At 34.1% G+C, this 18,610-nt stretch overlaps 2 protein-coding genes across 2 annotated transcripts; one reads left to right on the forward strand and one right to left on the reverse strand.

Annotated features, from left to right (window-relative positions):
- Positions 1 to 86: 86 nt before the first annotated feature.
- TRIADDRAFT_52559 (uncharacterized protein) lies at positions 87 to 11,782 on the forward strand (the record flags this gene model as incomplete). Its single annotated transcript, XM_002108221.1, has 43 exons — positions 87 to 144; positions 513 to 703; positions 858 to 995; positions 1,175 to 1,457; positions 1,612 to 1,708; positions 1,828 to 1,942; positions 2,102 to 2,252; positions 2,415 to 2,517; positions 2,614 to 2,893; positions 2,980 to 3,174; positions 3,293 to 3,430; positions 3,509 to 3,577; positions 3,676 to 3,782; positions 3,978 to 4,014; positions 4,141 to 4,266; positions 4,428 to 4,544; positions 4,608 to 4,759; positions 4,841 to 5,024; positions 5,132 to 5,231; positions 5,333 to 5,551; positions 5,625 to 5,727; positions 5,870 to 5,935; positions 6,035 to 6,259; positions 6,487 to 6,612; positions 6,684 to 6,920; positions 7,408 to 7,483; positions 7,606 to 7,734; positions 7,990 to 8,148; positions 8,223 to 8,306; positions 8,387 to 8,562; positions 8,698 to 8,898; positions 9,010 to 9,069; positions 9,154 to 9,326; positions 9,463 to 9,588; positions 9,689 to 9,871; positions 10,005 to 10,211; positions 10,282 to 10,590; positions 10,658 to 10,887; positions 10,958 to 11,102; positions 11,185 to 11,307; positions 11,356 to 11,495; positions 11,565 to 11,637; positions 11,715 to 11,782. 43 exons carry the CDS (start codon positions 87 to 89, stop codon positions 11,780 to 11,782), a joined length of 6,279 nt encoding a protein of 2,092 aa, XP_002108257.1.
- Positions 11,783 to 12,972: 1,190 nt separating this feature from the next.
- Positions 12,973 to 15,610, reverse strand: TRIADDRAFT_20129 (uncharacterized protein; the record flags this gene model as incomplete). Its single annotated transcript, XM_002108963.1, has 14 exons — positions 12,973 to 13,095; positions 13,188 to 13,265; positions 13,390 to 13,503; positions 13,578 to 13,624; positions 13,723 to 13,795; positions 13,898 to 13,981; positions 14,061 to 14,176; positions 14,281 to 14,391; positions 14,517 to 14,679; positions 14,768 to 14,832; positions 14,903 to 14,939; positions 15,038 to 15,174; positions 15,306 to 15,426; positions 15,503 to 15,610. Coding segments are annotated over 14 exons (1,377 nt in total), but the record flags the coding sequence as incomplete, so codon positions are not given.
- Between the last annotated feature and the right edge of the window lie 3,000 nt (positions 15,611 to 18,610).

Genomic DNA, 18,610 nt, shown 5'->3' on the forward strand with positions numbered 1-18,610 from the left:
TATATTGTCCATTGCGTTTACAGTCGCCACAAGCCACCATTGAAACAACAGACGACAACCGCTCATTTCCGTTCAACGCCAGTTTCATGGATTCACATCCGGTTCTGGAGGATGTCCAACTGACGCCCCTTATTGAGAAATTAGGTTGGTTACTAAAACTCGAAGTTACTTGTACATTATTTTATGTGTTAGTATATATATATATATACACTCCAAAGAATCTATGCTACTGTATTGTATAGAGCTGAATGACTAGAGTGTGAAAATTGTACAGTTGTACTCGTACATCGAGTATACAGCTATCAACCTTGCTCTGGTTTCAGTGTAATACAGTATTAGCTAATTAATCCTCATAGCTCACGTGAAATAGATTCACATTTTGCTGTAGCAATGCTGACAGTGGCAGTACTGTACACGCAGAGTTACACTATACCATATGATATATAGATAGATAGTACATAATATCATAGGTATTAATTTAATGTACTTAACTGTGATACCCTTCGATATAGTACATCCTTTGCAAGAGGTTCGCCTCCGAGCCCTGAAGAATCTACATTTTAAGCTGGAGAATGGGTTTATACTTATTGAGGATTTGTTACATGAACGCCAATTAGTTGTAAATTTATTGCAATGGTTCAACGTGCAGTCTACGTCTCTATTAGCAAAAGAAAACTTAATTTTACTGGAGAAATTATCACAGGTAATGTTGTCGGAATAGGGTAAAGCATAGTGGATTCACTCGCGTTGATATTGTGCAAATGGAAACCAGTTACACCCACTTATGAACTGAAATTGTTTTATGTATGCTTCTTGACGTATTAATCAAAAATTGTGGTGTTATCTTTTTGCTATAGCATGATCCAGGCATTGATACATTGAAGTCGATAGGTGCAGTTGAATTCCTTAATCAATTAAAGTTGGAGATTGGGATTCAGTTTCATCAAGTCATCGACAATATTTTACATAATATAAGTTCTCGTGTTTGTTCTCAGGTACTTTTTTCATAGAACAGTAGATCTATTTTAACCTTTATAATCCCTAATGATATTAACAGTAGTTGAAAGATAAAACATATTGCTTTTGCAAGTAATGTTCTAGTATTATGGACAGTCATTGAATGTCCACATTTCAATTGTTGTCTTTCTACTTTTTTATTTGGTTCTAACTTTAGCCCAATCTTTCCGTGCGTGAGCCAAACCCGAGAAGTCATAATCAAGCTGATGTCAAGAATAATCAAAAATTCATACATCATGGTCCACGATTGCCAGATGCTACTGGAATGCTGACTACTGTCAACCTACCGAAGCAACTTTACAAGGTCGCTAAAGAAGATAAATTACCAGACAGCAAGAATCGTAGTACTATATCGGCTCCATTACTGGTCAACGATTCATTTCATGAATCATTCACTCAAGAGACACAGCACTTCGAACCTAGGGACATCAATCGAGCTAGTGAGTTCTCAATTATGTGTGAAATACTCTCCATAAATTTTCTGATGCGCGATAAGTTATTACGTTAAAAGGATGATTCACGACCGGATTATCGAATAATTTCACATCTGTTTTTAGGGTTACTATCCTAATTTATTACTATTATTGTGTTCAGATTTTATGAAGAAACGAAGTAATGAATTAGCCATAATCACCTTCCCTTGGATTCATTTATATAGTAGTGATGAACACGTTTTAGCAACTACTCACAGGTAATAAAGCAATAATTGTTGAGATATGGGTGTAAAATGGTAGTGTAATACTTGCGTGTAAGTATTTCTGTATCATTAATCATTTACATTTATATGTGAATAAACATTATTGTCGTTAGTCGACTCCGAAGCCGAGACCCATCTTTAGCAGATAAATCCTGCCAGTTTTTAAGTGATGTTTTATTTAAAGACTTTCCAGCTGAAATTTTCATCCAAAGACCCGCTATAATTACGGTATGAAATTGTTCCCGTTGTCTATGCTAATCTTATGTGATGATTCATGAATAAAATTTAGTTATCGTAGCTTTTATTAAGCAACAACCATAACGAAAGATAAATTATAATTAATTTTGATTGACTCATTTACTGGTAAAATTAATTTAATTTTAATAGGATCTACTTGATTTAACCCAAGCTTTGTCCAGTCAAGCTAAGACCTTACCAGTTCAATCTGTTAGATGCCTAAAAGAACTCTGCGTTTATCTTGTTCAACGTATTGGCTTCTATCGTAGCACTTCTACTTATCAGGCTTATGGAGGAGCAGGTACGTTATTATATGAGGAATGCTATTTGACTGAATTGAAGCTCTCGTCGTTTCGTTCTTCGTAACTCTATTTCTAATGTTCTTTGAATCTTTTCATTAACTGTAGTTTGCAATTAAATCTTTATGATAACATTTAGCTTGTTCGGTTATTATGAACTTTAGGTCATACGGTTTCTAATTCTCGCAGCGTTATTAGCAAATCAATGTCGTCACGTGACTCGCCTAGTGACGGTGAAGATGGCAGTTGTATATCTAGCTTTACTAAGTATGTTCAGTGATTGAAATAGTACGGTATTATCTAACCTAATTGTATCTATCAGCAATTTGAATTAAGTATCTTAGACAACTTTTTCAATTGAAGTATTACTAGCGAAATTTCCGAGTACAGAAATAAAGGTGACATAGATGACAATTGTGGTCGATCATTGCAACACTTGAGATCTCGACAATGGACGCTGCCATACTTTTGCACGATGGTAATGACTCACACAATTCCTTTACTAAAGGGATTTGTTGGATATAGTGGTTGGATCAATGTTCCTTCGCAGGAAGTACTTAGCCTCCTGTATGATATATCCCGTATAATTGATTTATCGATGCCTGATGAGTTATGGACAGATAATTCGATCATAAAAAATGTGGTCCGTATTTATAATGATTTGGTCGCTATATACTCGAAATTTAGCACTTGTAAATTAGGGTTTATTTGTTTGTATATATTTTACAGGCAGATGATTTACTACGAGTGTTCGACATGTTTGCTGAGGTTCTACAGTTCTATTACCACTTAATATATGATGAAGTAGACGAGTCCCAGGGGCACACTAATCAACGACATGAATTAGAAGATAATGTTGTTATGTGGGCTAATATTGGAGCTTTGGCTGTGAGAATTGTGGATCGTACAGTTCCTGTGGAGTTAGTAAGTATAATCAGTATTGGCTACGGTAATTGATGATGAGCTGAGCTCATACTGATGATTTTATTATCGTGAAATACTACAACTCAGCTTCTACGGCTAACTTAGATTCACCTTGCAGGCTAACCGAGTTATTCCAAGTAGCATGAAAACTATTTTCTCCTTACTGTGTATGGAATACGGATTTAATTCTCTATATCCTGATTACGTGACTACCGTAAGGAAATTCTTGTCTGCCTGTGATACCAAAGCATATGAGGTTGGTTCAGTAAAAGGTGCTAATTTAAATGAAAAGAGTATCACTTATAATTTTTCGATTGTTACCTTCATATTCTAGATTTACTGTGATTTTTCGCATATCTTACGATCATTCCATGCTGCTTCTATGGTCATACATACAAAAAAGGTTTGATTTATTGGTCGTAGTATTTTATATAATTCTATATAAGCATTGCAATCTGCACTTTAAAGCTTTGCACATTTTATTTTTAAACTTTCATTTAGGAATTCGATGAGCAGTTTTTTATTTCGGCGCTTGAATCTTTGCCGGGATTATTTTATCACGATTCTGCTTCGCTACTTCGTGTTTTAGTACATAGTATCATGGATGTGTTAGTATCCCCTTCAATGAAAGGAATTTATGTTGTTGCTGACTCATATCGCTAAGCTATAAAACTATGAAATTTGTTTCCAAAGCACTTATTTGTTTGGGCTATTAGTCATTCTAGGGATTGTAATAAATCGTCGGTGAGTTTAAGCCGCAATTTGCTATTGAAATTATTATCACATCCCTTATCCGATGTTAGGAAAAATACATACCGTTGTTGTACTGAAATTGTGAAGGTATCATACATCTATGCTTTGGATTTTATGCAGTCAAGCTTAGATACGTTAATAAAAACCTAGGAACTAATTGTATTAAATTTTTTTGATTATATAAATTTATCATTTACTAAATATCACAATCAGCGCGCATTGGGCGATGGCCAAGTTGCTACCACGAGTGCTAAAGCCTGTGGAAATTTAACTTTCCTACTCAATGATATTATTTTACGCCAATTATCACTGTATGGTCTGTACGACGAAAATGATGAAGTATGTCATTTCCAATATTCTATAGTATCTAGCGAATTTTATGATTGTTACAGTTTCGGTTACTATATTACAATTTATGATCTGTTAAAATTTTAATTGAAATTGACGTCGTTGTTGAAAGATCGATTCTGATTAGCATTGACGAATTTGTTATGAACTAGGTATCCGCCAGTGCTAGAGAAATCATGATCACATTCTTTCAAGGACGATACTTAATGCCTGAAACTATGTGGTCTGATTACTTATCGAATATTCACGACCTGTTTCCTTTTATTCAGGTATATTTGATCCAGCAAAATTATATTAGTATAACTTAGTTTAAGCGAAATTACAATTGATAGGGCTACGCATGTAGAGATTCGAAATTTACCGATTGTCTGCTATCCGTAATTGAAAACTCCGGTGTTAAATTGGTTAATACGTCTCATCAAATGCATGAGAATGTTTTCAAAATAAGAGGTTATCTTCGTTCTCTGTTTTGTACGGATGAAAGGTAGGTCGAAATGGCACTAGAAGTAAGTCTTATCGGATTCATTTTAGTTAACTTTTGCCTGTTGGATCTGATTGACCGTAGCTTAAGAGAAATGGCTTCGAATAAAATAAGAAATATTTTGGAGGCAGATAGCTTATTCGGTCGTGAGAATTTTCAAACCTTAAACTTGACTGAGACTGACTTGCCGCATTTTAAAGATTTATTTGAAGTTGATGAAAGTGATGACGAGGTTTTTAGCGAATCTTCAATACAATCTATCTTCCAGGTATGACATCTTTTTTTGGTTGTCAGATAGGCCTATTAATTATACGCGCAAAGTCCTTTTTAACGAAATATATATAACGATGTTGATTTGTTGCATGTGTTTATAAGGCCGATAGCGTTTTGCAACTTTGGTCAATTATTACATCAAAAGAGACGGAGATTTCTTTAAAGAAATTGGCTCTTGAACAATTAGCTACTTCACTCACAGGTATATTACAAGTATTTTAACTATATCAACGCTAACTTTAATGATGCAGTTGCTATTTTTTGGATACAACAGTAATTCCCGTTTTGGTATAATTTCTGTAGATAGTTACATTTGTGACTTGTTAATAAATCGAAATGCTACGGAAGATATTGTCAACATCATCATGGAAGGTCAGGAGAGAAGTGATACTGAAAATAGTATGGAAACTGTTGTCTTGTTACCTTTCGCTTTAAGAGCATTGCATCGCTTATTGCGGTGGGATGAAAAGAACCGACTTCGAATGGCGTATGATTATGATGCATATAGGATGCTACTGAGATGTAAGCAAACTTATATACTTAACGTTGACTTATTGCGTTAAGTCTCTTTCAGCTCTAAATTTTACCTTCATAGGTATTATAGCATCTGAAAAAAGTAGTAGCTCGTATCTTAATGCCGTTCATGCATTAGTCTACTTACTTTTTGATGAAGTATCTCCCAGTAGAGTTTCTGTCTGGTAAGTCATTGATATGTAGATTATAATAGAAACGAGTTTCAGCTGCATTAACGTTATTAGCTGTATGTCCTGTTACAATTTTGTGCTTTAATGATCTAAAAGTTATCTAAAATTGTTAAACATTTATTGATTATTCGCTCAGGATATCAGATGATTCCGAGAAGCATAAAATACGCGATTTTCGATTTCCAAGGCGTTTATCTTCCAGGTGAGTTATGTTTAATGAACAGATTCTTGAGCGAAAAAAGCACTTGTATATCTGGTGCTTATTGCTTAGGTGTACGTTGTATTTTATGTATGTATTTAGGATGTCTTTATTAGCGCGGTATCCGACGTATGAATGTAAGAATCCATATAAGGTTCAGCAGTTATCATATGCGGAAAATCTATATAGTGAACCGTCACAGACTTCCCTAAAATTGGGATGGAGTATTTATGTAGCTAATAATGTTGAAGACTTAATTAAGAAACCACAAGCCATTGAAACTGACAAGCTATCAGCTATTCCTGGATCCAACTTATGTGATGAAAGGTATAGTTGTTTGAGTTAAATACAGCAAGCGTATTACGTTTCCTAAAAGCGCTACCAACCTTTTCTGAAAATAGTTTGCCCTATTCCCGGCTAGCAAGGAAAGACAACTGTATACTTCTTGCAAGTCACCCTAACTATCGTATAGATTCACTTTTAAGCGATATAGAGAATGCGGTCAGCCACCATGAAGTTCTCTATAAATTAAGTAAAATCTCTAAATATTTAAGACTCAACTGGAATTTAGGCATCGAGTCTGCGAGCAGTACGGTAATAGATTTTGATAGTAATTCATTTGGTGACAGTGCTAATACGCGTAAATTGCTAAAGGTGAAATGGTTTAAAAGCTTCAGCAGGTATAAATCTTAGTTTGTAACATTCAATAAAGGATATCGCTTACAGGTTAAAAATTTATACCTTTTTTCAGGTTTTTAAGTGTTCCGCCTTCTAGTACTGATGACCAAAATCTTTTGGCTGCGTTTTTTAATTTCATTGCAATGCTCATCAAAAATAGCCCACAAGTTTACTGCTCCGATCTTGTCAATGATGCTGTCCATTATTTAATAGATCCTAAAATGCTATGCGTCAAAATCTTAAAGACAATGAATAATTTCATTGATACTGATCCTAATTTTAAAGGTGAACATAACATCGATACCAACAGGTAAAAATTTGGGGGAACTAATTCGCCGAAAGGCAAGATGTTAATTACAATCTCTTTCCTACAGTATAATTTAGACGAAAGTTAGGTAGCATCACAACTTCTTGCTTGCTTACTTCGATACTTATGACATTGTATATGACCTACCTTATAGACGGCTATACAAAGAACTGCTAGGATTCATCAATATAACTTTACAATATTTACCCAGCGAATCGTGGTAAGAAAGTACGCGTTAAAATATGATGTTTCATTTCTTACAACTGACAAATCGTTTGCCTATAAAGGTCAATTAGACAGGCTCAATGTGGCGAATTAGCTAGCGTGCTAATTACTAAATTAGAAATTGGCAACTCTCTTAATTTTTACGATTTATGGCCCATACAGATGATACTTGACTGCTTAATTCACATCCTTGCTAGGTATTATAGTGAAGGCTTTTGTTTACATAAATGATCATGTAGTAATTTTGATTTGTGTAACGTCAAAGACCGTGCTGGAGTTCTGGTTGCAACACAATGGAACCTTTTCCCCTTTGTGTGAAGTTATTGGCCTCTCTTTTACAGGTTAGAACTTTGCAACTCTTCCATAAATTGAAAGTTTCAGTTACGAATTTACATAGTATATTCATTATGATTAAATATACTTGATTGTAATTGCTTTAAATTTCTATTTGATACCTTCGAAGATCATTGTTTCTTTCCATGGCGAATATGGGCAATTTGTATATTCATTCATGGGTAAAGGAGTTACAAGAAGAGTTGCATTATGCTTAAGGCATTTAATGCATGAAATGCAACAGCTGATGCCAGATACGGTTAGTGGTGTAAGTACTTGTAATAATTAACGAAATCATTAATGTGGCTTTATTCGATTCCTCTGTCAGGATATTACGAGTTACTGGTTGTGCTTTGAAACTAAAGAAGAACGTTATGGATTGTCTTGGATATATTCTCTCTGGAGCGATCACGATGCATTGGTAACGTTCTTGAGCAAATAGCTCTCGCTTCTGTATAATACATATTTTTGTTAATAACTTTATAATAGTCGAATTTACGCCGTTTCAACCTAGGTACGATGGTGCGGATTAGGTATAGCAACTGATCTGGTTCTACAACCTGAGGGTCTTAAATTGCTAGATGCATGTTGCCAACATATCGATGGAGGAATCTGGAATGTGTTGTTGACACTGCTACATGATAGCTCAGAATGCAATATTATTAAGTGTCAGGTGATTAATTTTTAGTAAAGGCTATACACTGATCATTAGTTTACTAATTATAGCTACTATAACTGCTAATCTAGGCTGCCGCAATGCTAACAAGTCTCTTAACAGCTACAGACAGCGATCCATGCTCATACCTTAACATAATTGATGAAGAATTGAAGGTTAACAATGACAATTTACCTTTAGAAGAACCATTAAGTTATTAATGACGGTAATATAATGAATTACGTTGTACGGATAGGCAACTAAGAGGGGTTTGTCGGCGTTGCTGATGCTACTGGACCGTATCAATTTTTATCAAACTACTATTACGATTATAAAGAATGTAAATGTCGTAGCTGAAATCAACAAAAATTGCTGTCAAGAGATGCCACCGGATAGCAATTTTAATATCGCATCTGGTATCGACAAAACTGTGTAAGTAAAGTAAACCGCAAATCGAAGAATGCAACATGATTGGGTTTTTTCTAATTTAACCTTAAAAGTAGCCCTTGACTCTTAGTTTGTTAGATGGTATTAAGTAATGGAATTAATATAGTGTACTTAATTCAGGTCTTCTGGGTGCGATGGTGATTTTAAAGAGATATTGTCTCAGAATTGGTACTTGTCTAAAGTGCATGTTGTAGCTGATGTACCTACAAATTCTAAGTTTATCTACGAAATCTGCCGTCTCATGGCGAAGTTAGTGGTATTATGCCCTAGCACCATTGTGAAGGCGCTATATAACGAAGGAGTCCTGTATCAGTTGGCAAAGTGAGTAGTTTATACTATTCATAATACAGTAAATTACACTCACAAATGTTTGTAAAACTCTTGAATGGTCATAAACTTTTTGACGTTGCATTGTGAATATTTATTTATTAGATTGTTGGAGACGAGTGGACTAGACGAGCAGTTAAAGCTGCTTAAAAACCGGATGTATCGGTATGATTAGATTATAATTACAAAGAATCTTTTCTGTTTACAATGTGAAGATTGTAATATTTTTTTGATTGTGCTGAACCGCAGAGAATTCTACGAAATTCGGACTATAATACAGATGTCATCAGAAATCATAAAATTATTTACCTTAGTTTGTAATATCGATCCTAGCATTGGTTGCTATTTCATAAAGCGGAGGATGATAGTTTCAAGTCTTTTTCGTTTTTTAAGTGATAATGCTCAGGAAGAGGTTGCGTTATGTAAGTTCATAGCATCTTGTAAGCTTGTTCACACTTATTAGAACACGTTTCATTTTAATATGTAAACAAACTCGAAATTGGCTCTGATGCTATTCTATCTATAGCTACTAATGTAATGTGCTCATTGACTCGATAGGTAGGGATTGTTATTGCTTTTGGCAAACTATCTTCCAGTTCTTTTCCACTGTTCTATCGGTTGATAGTCAAGAAAATTACGATTGCGCACTGGAAATTTTTAAGAATAACTGGATTCTTTTTAACAGTAAGTAAAGTTAGATTTATATGCGTTCGAAGTATGTTAGGAAATCTGCAATTTCACCGTTGTGATTATCATTCAATACAAATCAATAAAACCGATGTAGATGCCGTTGTGACAATTTTGTCTTCCGAAAAAAGTACCAATTCGCAACGAAATTCGGCCCTAAATTTATTATGTATTATTCTCGCTCGAGAGGGAAAGTATCACTATGAACATTCAAATGGGAATACAGCTTCGTTTACATCTCAAATTATAGAGTTATTAGAGATGGGAGAGGACGAGCCTAGTAAGCTTCAAAAGTCAATAATTCATAAGCCTAATTTAATTCTATTGTCTGCATGGAATTTCTTTATCTAGCTCACGGTATTACTGTGGTGTTTGGCAATTCTAATCATTTTTTTTATTTAACTTAATTAAAGACGAAAGAAAGAATGATGAAATAGGCAATTCTAAAGACGATGCTTTGTCGCACCAAAGTTATAGCATACAACTATGTCACTTATTACTGGATTGTTACGAAGGGGCCAATGTTAGATGTCTCACTCTCACGGATAAGATTCCTTTAATGTCTGCCTTAAAATTGATCCTCGCTTGCAGTCCTCGAGCTAAATATTTCGCTCTACAAAGTATGTGACGATGACATATTCTACATAATCTTTACCTTTATCTAACGTTTGTTTGATAATTACAACTTAGGCGGTTTCCTGGATAGTATAATTGATAGACTGAAACAGTTGCGAGCTCAGCTTTCGATATCTTTCCTCTCTGCTACAAATAAATTCGAAGCCAGAAATAAAGTTCAAGGCAATCTGTTACTAGAAATTTCGCAAATATTAAATATTTGCCGTGGATTAATGTATCGTGATGATTCGACGAAGAATGCTGCTTTATTATGTGGACTGACTGAAGTTCTTTATCGATTATGGCCTTGGTGTTTTGTAGAATCTTCCTTTATGTCATCAGTCTTGGCGATTATGTGTACCTATACTGCTGATTTCGAAAAGGGTATAAATTTATAGATTAACCTGTTCGATCTATCTTATGCTGATAAATGTAATTACTCGTTGTGTAGCTGCCAAATCCTTTGCTATCAATTTTACTGGGAAGGAGTATACCTCAATAGAAACAAATGAAGTAAATTCTTCCTCTAGTAGTTCCCTGGTTTATAATATTCTTAAATTTTTAATGCAATCAAATTGGAAAAAGATGAATACTCCTTTGACATCTTCGAATGAAAGCGCTCTGTTTGCGTTAATATCCAACCTATCATCCTCTGCTGAGTGTAGAAGCATTATGTGGAAGGTACGTGATATATATTAGACGGGACAACTTTAAATTTTCAATGTCATTAACTATTCTAGTTGCAATTCAGGCGAATTTCCTGCAAGCGTTACACCCGCAAAATGTTACGAAACAGTTTATGAAGCATAATGTAGCGCATTTGCGGCTATGGTATAAAATATTAGCGAATTTGTCCTTCTCTAGAGATGGCCAGCAAATGATGATGAAAGTGGAAGGTATACGTACTAAATTTTCAAATTAGATTGTCTGTCTTGGCTCTTATTCGATTCTGATACCCGAAATTCTCTATAATTTTAGGAATAATCCACGATCTTTGCTGCATGACTACCTCTTCTGAATTCACACTTAGGAAGAATGCGTTATTAGTACTCAGAAATATGTGCTTTAATAGCACTCTAAAGGCTCATTTTTGGGCAAATGGTAGTACAGTATATGTCATTATTAGTTTGATTAAAATTTGATTCATAGGCTTATTTTTATATACGTTCTACGTTGCGGCCATAGATGATGTTTTACAATGCTTTTCGAAGACGTTGGTAGCCGAATCAGATGTAATGAAAGAAATTGCGGTCTCTGCCTTGCTTGCGATGATCTATAATTGCCAAAAGGTATTAACTGCAACTTATAGAGTGTTGGGTCATTATCGAAGTATCTTAGCTTGATTGTATGAATTTTAGGCAAAGCTTGCCGTGAAACGACTAGGAATTCTAGACAATCTCGATAACATAATTGCTAGCGAAAAGGACAGCGGTACTTCAGATTAAACATAAGACGTATCGAGTATTTAGGTAATAACTTACTTAAAAGTTATTTTTTACTACATTCAGGTAAGAATGATGCAGTACTGATACGAAATGCGTCGGCATTGTTGGATACTTTGCGTATTGGCTATTAGCAGTCGCCCTTTTATACCGAGTGTCCCAACATCACGAGATAGCGCGATATGGAGAATGAATTGCACAATCGACATCATCGTTTTAAAAGAATTATATTTAATTTGCATGTTAATCTTAAATATTTTCGAATAATGAAATTATGTTATTAATGTAAATAAATGAAAGTATGGAATTGAACACAAAGTCAAACGTTCTTTAGATCAAAACTGTATCTAGTCTTACTTCCTATTAACCTAATTACTCAATGTGGTATACTCGTACAGTGTACTCTGTATCTCGTGTATTAGATGTAGCAGCAATATTATTTTATACTTGCATTAGCGTGACGATTTATAAAAACACTACTGTGTCACGATATTCTTACGGTTTTACAATTTATACGCGATATCATAGTTCACAAATTATCATCTCGCATCTGCTTCATTAGATAGAGATTAGTATATACTTTCAAGACATTGGCAAAACTTATCGATAGTGGCTTGTCATCGCATGCAGTGACCTTAATTTAATACTAAATCGTCTTGCGAACCACTGTTTTAATACTGTAAGAAAGGAACAGAATCTTGTAAGCAAAATTGAAGTTATTCAGTAGCAGATAGAATTAAAATTGCTTATTCTAGTTGAAGTGCGGGCCTAAATGCTACATAAAGTGAAAAACAAATCTCCCTACTACCTAATTTATTATATAACATTAAGATTACACAATGTAAATTTTAATAAAGAGCCTTCACAACCAATTTATTTTAAATGTTAATAAACAGTTCTAAGTAAATCAGTTATTTTAAATTTGTGTTGCCATGTTCCATTTCTGAAAATAACCATTCTAAATGCATCTCATAAATAGCATAAAATTAATCACATTTTTTCACTTAGACGAGTTTAGAAAGCATCACATGAAATTACTGTAAAATAAGTAGCGCCGAATACATCTTTAGTTCATTATCATTCTGCCCAAGAGTTATTACTCTGGCACCGATATAGCGTAGATCAAATGCAATGATAATTGTTTGTTTACCCTTTCGTAAAAAGCAGTCATAAGTATTTACAGTATAGTACTGAAGGAGAGTGCAATCTATCTTGCTGTTCATTTTTTTTACTAAATTCGGAAGCTGGTCATACCATATGCTTTTAACATAAAGAATAAAGGAAATTTTTGTACGAAAACATGTTACTTAGGCTGGTTTAGTTTTTACGAAAATTGATCTTCACTCAAGCTTCTATCTCTAATTTTATAGGGATATGACGGCGGCCCGATTACTTTAACGATATCTTCTTGATGCAGGACTTCGTCTTTCAATAATTTATTCGCCAACTAGAAGAAGGTAAGATTTAAAGCAAGATAGACTATTGTAAATATACAACTATCTAAAAATTAAGCAAGAACGTAATCGTTAAGCAAGTAACCTTTTCCAACTTATCCATATTATCGGTGAGAATTTCTTCCGTTCTAATATATGCTCTGCGAATAAGTTGACTAACTTCCTGTATATTGCACGATAATTGATAAATTACAGATTGTATTAATTACATATTTATTTATATACGTAAGGTAATCACTGTAAAAGGCCGATAGTAAATATGTGAAATCCACTCCCTACTGATTTACCGTATCGATTATATGCGCTAATTTGTCGCTATAAGGCTTTTTTCCCCACTCTCCTGGTTTTTTAATACGGAAGGAGAGATGTCCTATTGTATCATTCATACCACATTCTACAATCTAATAGAAGATGTGGTTGGTAATATACAGAGAAGATATACAGTACACGTAACATGTAACAAAAAAGCTCTAACCTGCTTGTAAGCTAAGTCTGTCACTTTCTTTAAATCATCCTCCGCACCTAAATATTCGAAGAATAAATAATTATTATAAAAGATATGGTATCGGTATGCTCATTTATAGAATATAGTATATTAAAACATAAATACTTTAAGCAACCTGTAGTGATCGTTTTAAATTTTAACATTTCAGCTGCTCTTCCACCAAGGGTCGTACACATAATATCGAAAATCTATAAAGGAATACCTAAGAAGTTAGAAACTGACTAGATCTAAAAGTACTAAAATAAGCTAAATTTAACTAGCCTACGAATTTTAATTAAGTTAAAATAGACCTGTTCTCTTGAATACAACTTCCTATCAGATGGCAAAGACTGTGTATATCCTAAAGCTGATTTTGTACGAGGAGCAATAGACACCTGGAGACCCGCAGCAATCGTTAGTTCAACTATGAACTATTATTAATTACAAATTTTTATTGGAAATATAACATATTACTTTCAAAAGTGGATCCGTATGTTCCAATAGCCAACTGGTTAATGCATGGCCAGCTTCATGAAAGGCAATTACTTTTCTTTCATGCGGAGATATAGAAGCGGATTTCTTTGCCATACCTACATTTAAACAAAAAACTTAGTACAAGTATGCACTTTAAAATAAGTATAATAAGTTACTAATTCAATACAGCAGGTTTTAAGGTCTCACAATCGGGTCTTACCTACTATTACCCTCTCGATCGCGTAATCGAAATTTTTCTTGTCAACAGAAGATTCGCTACTCCTGGCAGCATGCAGCGCAGCTTCGTTACAAATGTTAGCAATGTCAGCGCCTAATACAGTCATTACAAATTGATTGATCATAATTTTACCATAATTTGCACACTATATGCCGTAATATAATAATATAGATGAATATTCAGAAGCATATGTACTACGTCATAAAACGGTAACTCACCGCTCTTGCCTGGTGTTAATTCTGCAAGCCGCTGTGCGTAATGGTCTGGTTTTTTTTTCAGGACATAATTAGATAAATATAGTTTGAAGATATCAATACGTTCACTCATAGTTGGTAAGTCAATTGTAATTGTCCGGTCAAATCGTCCAGGTCGAAGTAATGCCTATGATATAATAAATCAAGCAATATCAAATTACGATGATGTAATTTAAATTGTTCCACTATTAGAAGTAGGTTGGAAAAAGTCTAACCTCATCTAAAATATCGACCCTATTAGTTGATGCTAACACTATAACTCCATCTAAAGACTGCATTCCTAAACGATAGAAATTAATTCATTTAGTATGGATGATAATGACATAAAGGAAGTGTTAGTATTGATATACCATCCATCTCTACCAAAAGCTGGTTGAGAGTATTTTCCTGTTCTCCATGACCTCCCATAGTTTTACTGTTTCATACAACATACACATAGATGGAATCAATCATCAGTGTTAGAAATCTACACTACATCGTTATACAGTATAAAAAATAGGTATAGAATCATGCCTTGAGCGGCGAGCACGGCCAATGGCGTCAACTTCATCTACGTAAATAATGCACGGTGAACGTCCACGAGCTTGTTTGAATAGGTCACGAACTCTTGCTGCTCCAACACCTAAATAAATATACATAAATTACATGTTCAATAAAAATAGTGCATTAGTAGAAGTTCGAAGGGGCAGTTTAATCAAATGCAAGCATAGGATCATTGGAAATTTCCTAAAAGACTGGCTGCTAGTGGTTAACCTGCAAAAACTTCAACGAAATCAGATCCAGCCATAGAGAGAAACGGGACCTGAGATTCGTTTGCAACTGCCTTAGCTAATAATGTTTTACCAGTACCCGGCGGTCCGGTTAATAATGCGCCCTACATAACGTGTATTGTATGAAACGATATTGAGAAAAATTTAATTATGAAATATTATGGGCACATAGTAATTAACCTTTGGAATTCTGGCACCTAGTTCCTTAAATTTTTGAGGAGATTTAAGATACTGAACGAATTCGCTAATTTCTTGCTTAGCTTCTTGCATACCAGCGACCTTTGAAAAGCTATTCGAGTGCAATAATGTATAAGCTAAAATTCTAAAATTAAGAGCACAAAATTAAAACAGAGAAAATAGTTACTTAATATTTCCAACAGGATGTTCGACAATGGTCGGTTTTGCTAGTCCAAATTTGGTCTATAATTAGAGAGTGTAATTTCTCGTATTAAAATCATCATTTACATTGCAATTAATCAATCTTATTTAGTGCAATTTGCTGCTAGCAAATATACATTACTTACGAATTTGCCGGTTTTAATATTAGGTCGTCGCCGTGAAAAAGCAAGATAAATAAAGCCAAGCATAACCACCGTTAACATCATAGGCCAAGCAATTTGATCACTATTTAAAGCAAAGCAGAATCGTCGACAATTACTACTTGTGTCCGATGTATACTGTAATGCACTGCAGAGTTAAACTTAATGCAAGGTTGAAATTATTGCAATCACAATATATTAAGCATTTCAACTAAAATTATTTTATCTTGTCATCATTAGCTTTTGACATACAAAATAGAGTCGGCTTGATATGTTACGGGAATGTATTCATTATGCGTAATGCCAATTTCCTTCTGGGCTTCAACTAATTTTTCTTCAAACATTTCCGCTGAAGGTATACTAAAGCAGAAATGCGGACCAGGCCTATTGATCTTTTATCAAAATATAGATATATTCACTTTAGGTGGAGGAATATACAAATAAAATCGAAGTATCGTATTTCTATTAGAGTACTTCCTTTTCAGTAAACATACTTTTTTGCCTGAAATGAAGGCTCCGTCGTGCAGATAAACATCTACTCTGTCGTGAGATTTGTTAATTTCTAGGTGTCTTACCTACGTTCACAAAATTGGGAAAAAGAATAAACGTCATTACTCATTTGCATACGAACGATCAGCTAATACTAGTTGGCTAAAGCCATTAACTATCGTAATGTGACGAAACTGGCAACAAATTGGAATTAGCAGCTTTTCCTTAAATAACTGCGACGCTATAAATGTTATACGATGATTAAACTATACATCATGATCTGTATTAAAATCGTTCGGATTAAGTAGACCTGAGAAAGGTTCGGTTAAAAGCTCGCAGATGCAACAATTACTAATACATTTAATATATGTCTCACGCTAACCTCTCCAGTAACTAAAATTTCCTTGTAAAATGTTGACCAACTAATTTGTGGGACTAAGTCTTCATTTCCTAACAAATAGTACATAATGATCATCCACAATATCAGATTTTGCCATGCTGGCATGTTCTGTTGTTCAAACTGTCCATTATTATTATTATTATTATTTTCATTTTTTCCGTCGCCGTCAGTATTTGTGTGCCGATTCTTTTGATCATGATCTGAAATGTGAATTACGTACATTGTTAATTCATTCGATAATTATAATGAATGGCTATAGAGCAAAGCTGCTTTATACAATATTATCTTTTCGGTTAGCCCCTGATGAAACACGTCTTATTTGGTGTTTCGATGCTGACTCTCTTTCCTCTTCTTACATTAACAGATAATTAATCAATGGATTTCAAGCTGTATCAATAACGCATTTAGTAGTACCGTATATTTATAATCGATAAGAACTGAAAATTCAGTAATTACTGGAATTACTGCTCTGCTGTTGTACATGAAATGTAACTTATTTGCACTTTAGATGATAAATTCGTCTTACATTAGATCAGTACTTGGAGCGTAGATTTTAAGTTGTATCACTTATCACATTTACAGCAATATTTACAGCCAACAAGAATAGGAACATGATTGATTAGTCTTAAAATAATCTATAACACATTCCAATTAGTGTGATAATTCTATACTGCTTATAAATCACTACCAAAAATGCGAAATTTGATATACATCTATATTGAAACGTAGAGAAAAACGATGTACAGCGAGCGTTACATCATTAAGAATAAAGAACTGGGTGTCATCTCAATACGAAAGGATATAAAAATACAGCCTATCGATTAGCAAGCGGACTACAATTAGATAACTTCGAGCTAGGATCTTTACTATATTGATTTTAGCTGGTACGTTAATTTAAGTTGCAGAAGAAGAAAGGAAACCTAACTTATGATTAGGATTTCTATATCGCTAGTTTTAAAAGGTGCTGAATCATTTAGCAGTTATAGAGTAGCGTCTATCATTGTAAGTTATTGGCTATTGTTACCTTGATTAGTTTCAAAGAATTTTTCATCTTTATTCCATAAAATACGATCTATATTTTCGAAGAAGACAACAAGAGATATTACTATCGTGGTGAACAAATATCCTACTTTCAACAGGGAAAAACTAAAATATAATTGCAGACAGTCATATGATACTATCAAATAAGGCAATTGTGGGGATGCCAAGCAGAGTTTATTCAGTAAGTAACAGAAGAAGTACTATAACTATTGACATGTTGATAAACTTACCATATTTAGTAGTCAAATTGAACAGGATTTGGCTAGCCCATTTGTTAGCTAAGGGTAGAGTCTGTGGATTTAATTGTAAAGCCTACGGTATACGTGTGTAAAGATAATGTTACAGCATAGATCATAAAGCAGTTGAATATGTTGTTATTTAAGATTCTAGCCATTGAAATGAATGCTCGTAGTATGAAAAGTAACGAGTAACTTGTTTACAAACTACATGCAGCAGTATACTGTACAAATAGGATAGATTATGCCCAGTAAACCAACTTAAGATGAGTTTTAAGAAACTTGTTTACAATGACATATACACATACGAGTAGAATACGTAAATAATATCTAGTGAATCAACTTCAGATGAGCCCCAAGTAACTTGTTTACAACGACATATACAAGTAGAACATGTTCTATTTAGTAAATCAACTGCAGATGAGACACAAGTAATTTGTTGACAATTACATCTACGAGTAGAATAGATTATTTATTCCTATACCCGTATATCTAGTAAATCAACCTCGGACGAGCCTATTTTTTCAATGAATTCTTTTCTTAAGTATTGAACAAACTATCTCGATTACACTAGATAAACAAG

The sequence above is a fragment of the Trichoplax adhaerens genome, genomic scaffold, assembly GCF_000150275.1.
Source record: "Trichoplax adhaerens TRIADscaffold_1 genomic scaffold, whole genome shotgun sequence".
In the NCBI taxonomy this organism is placed as follows: domain Eukaryota; kingdom Metazoa; phylum Placozoa; class Uniplacotomia; order Trichoplacea; family Trichoplacidae; genus Trichoplax; species Trichoplax adhaerens.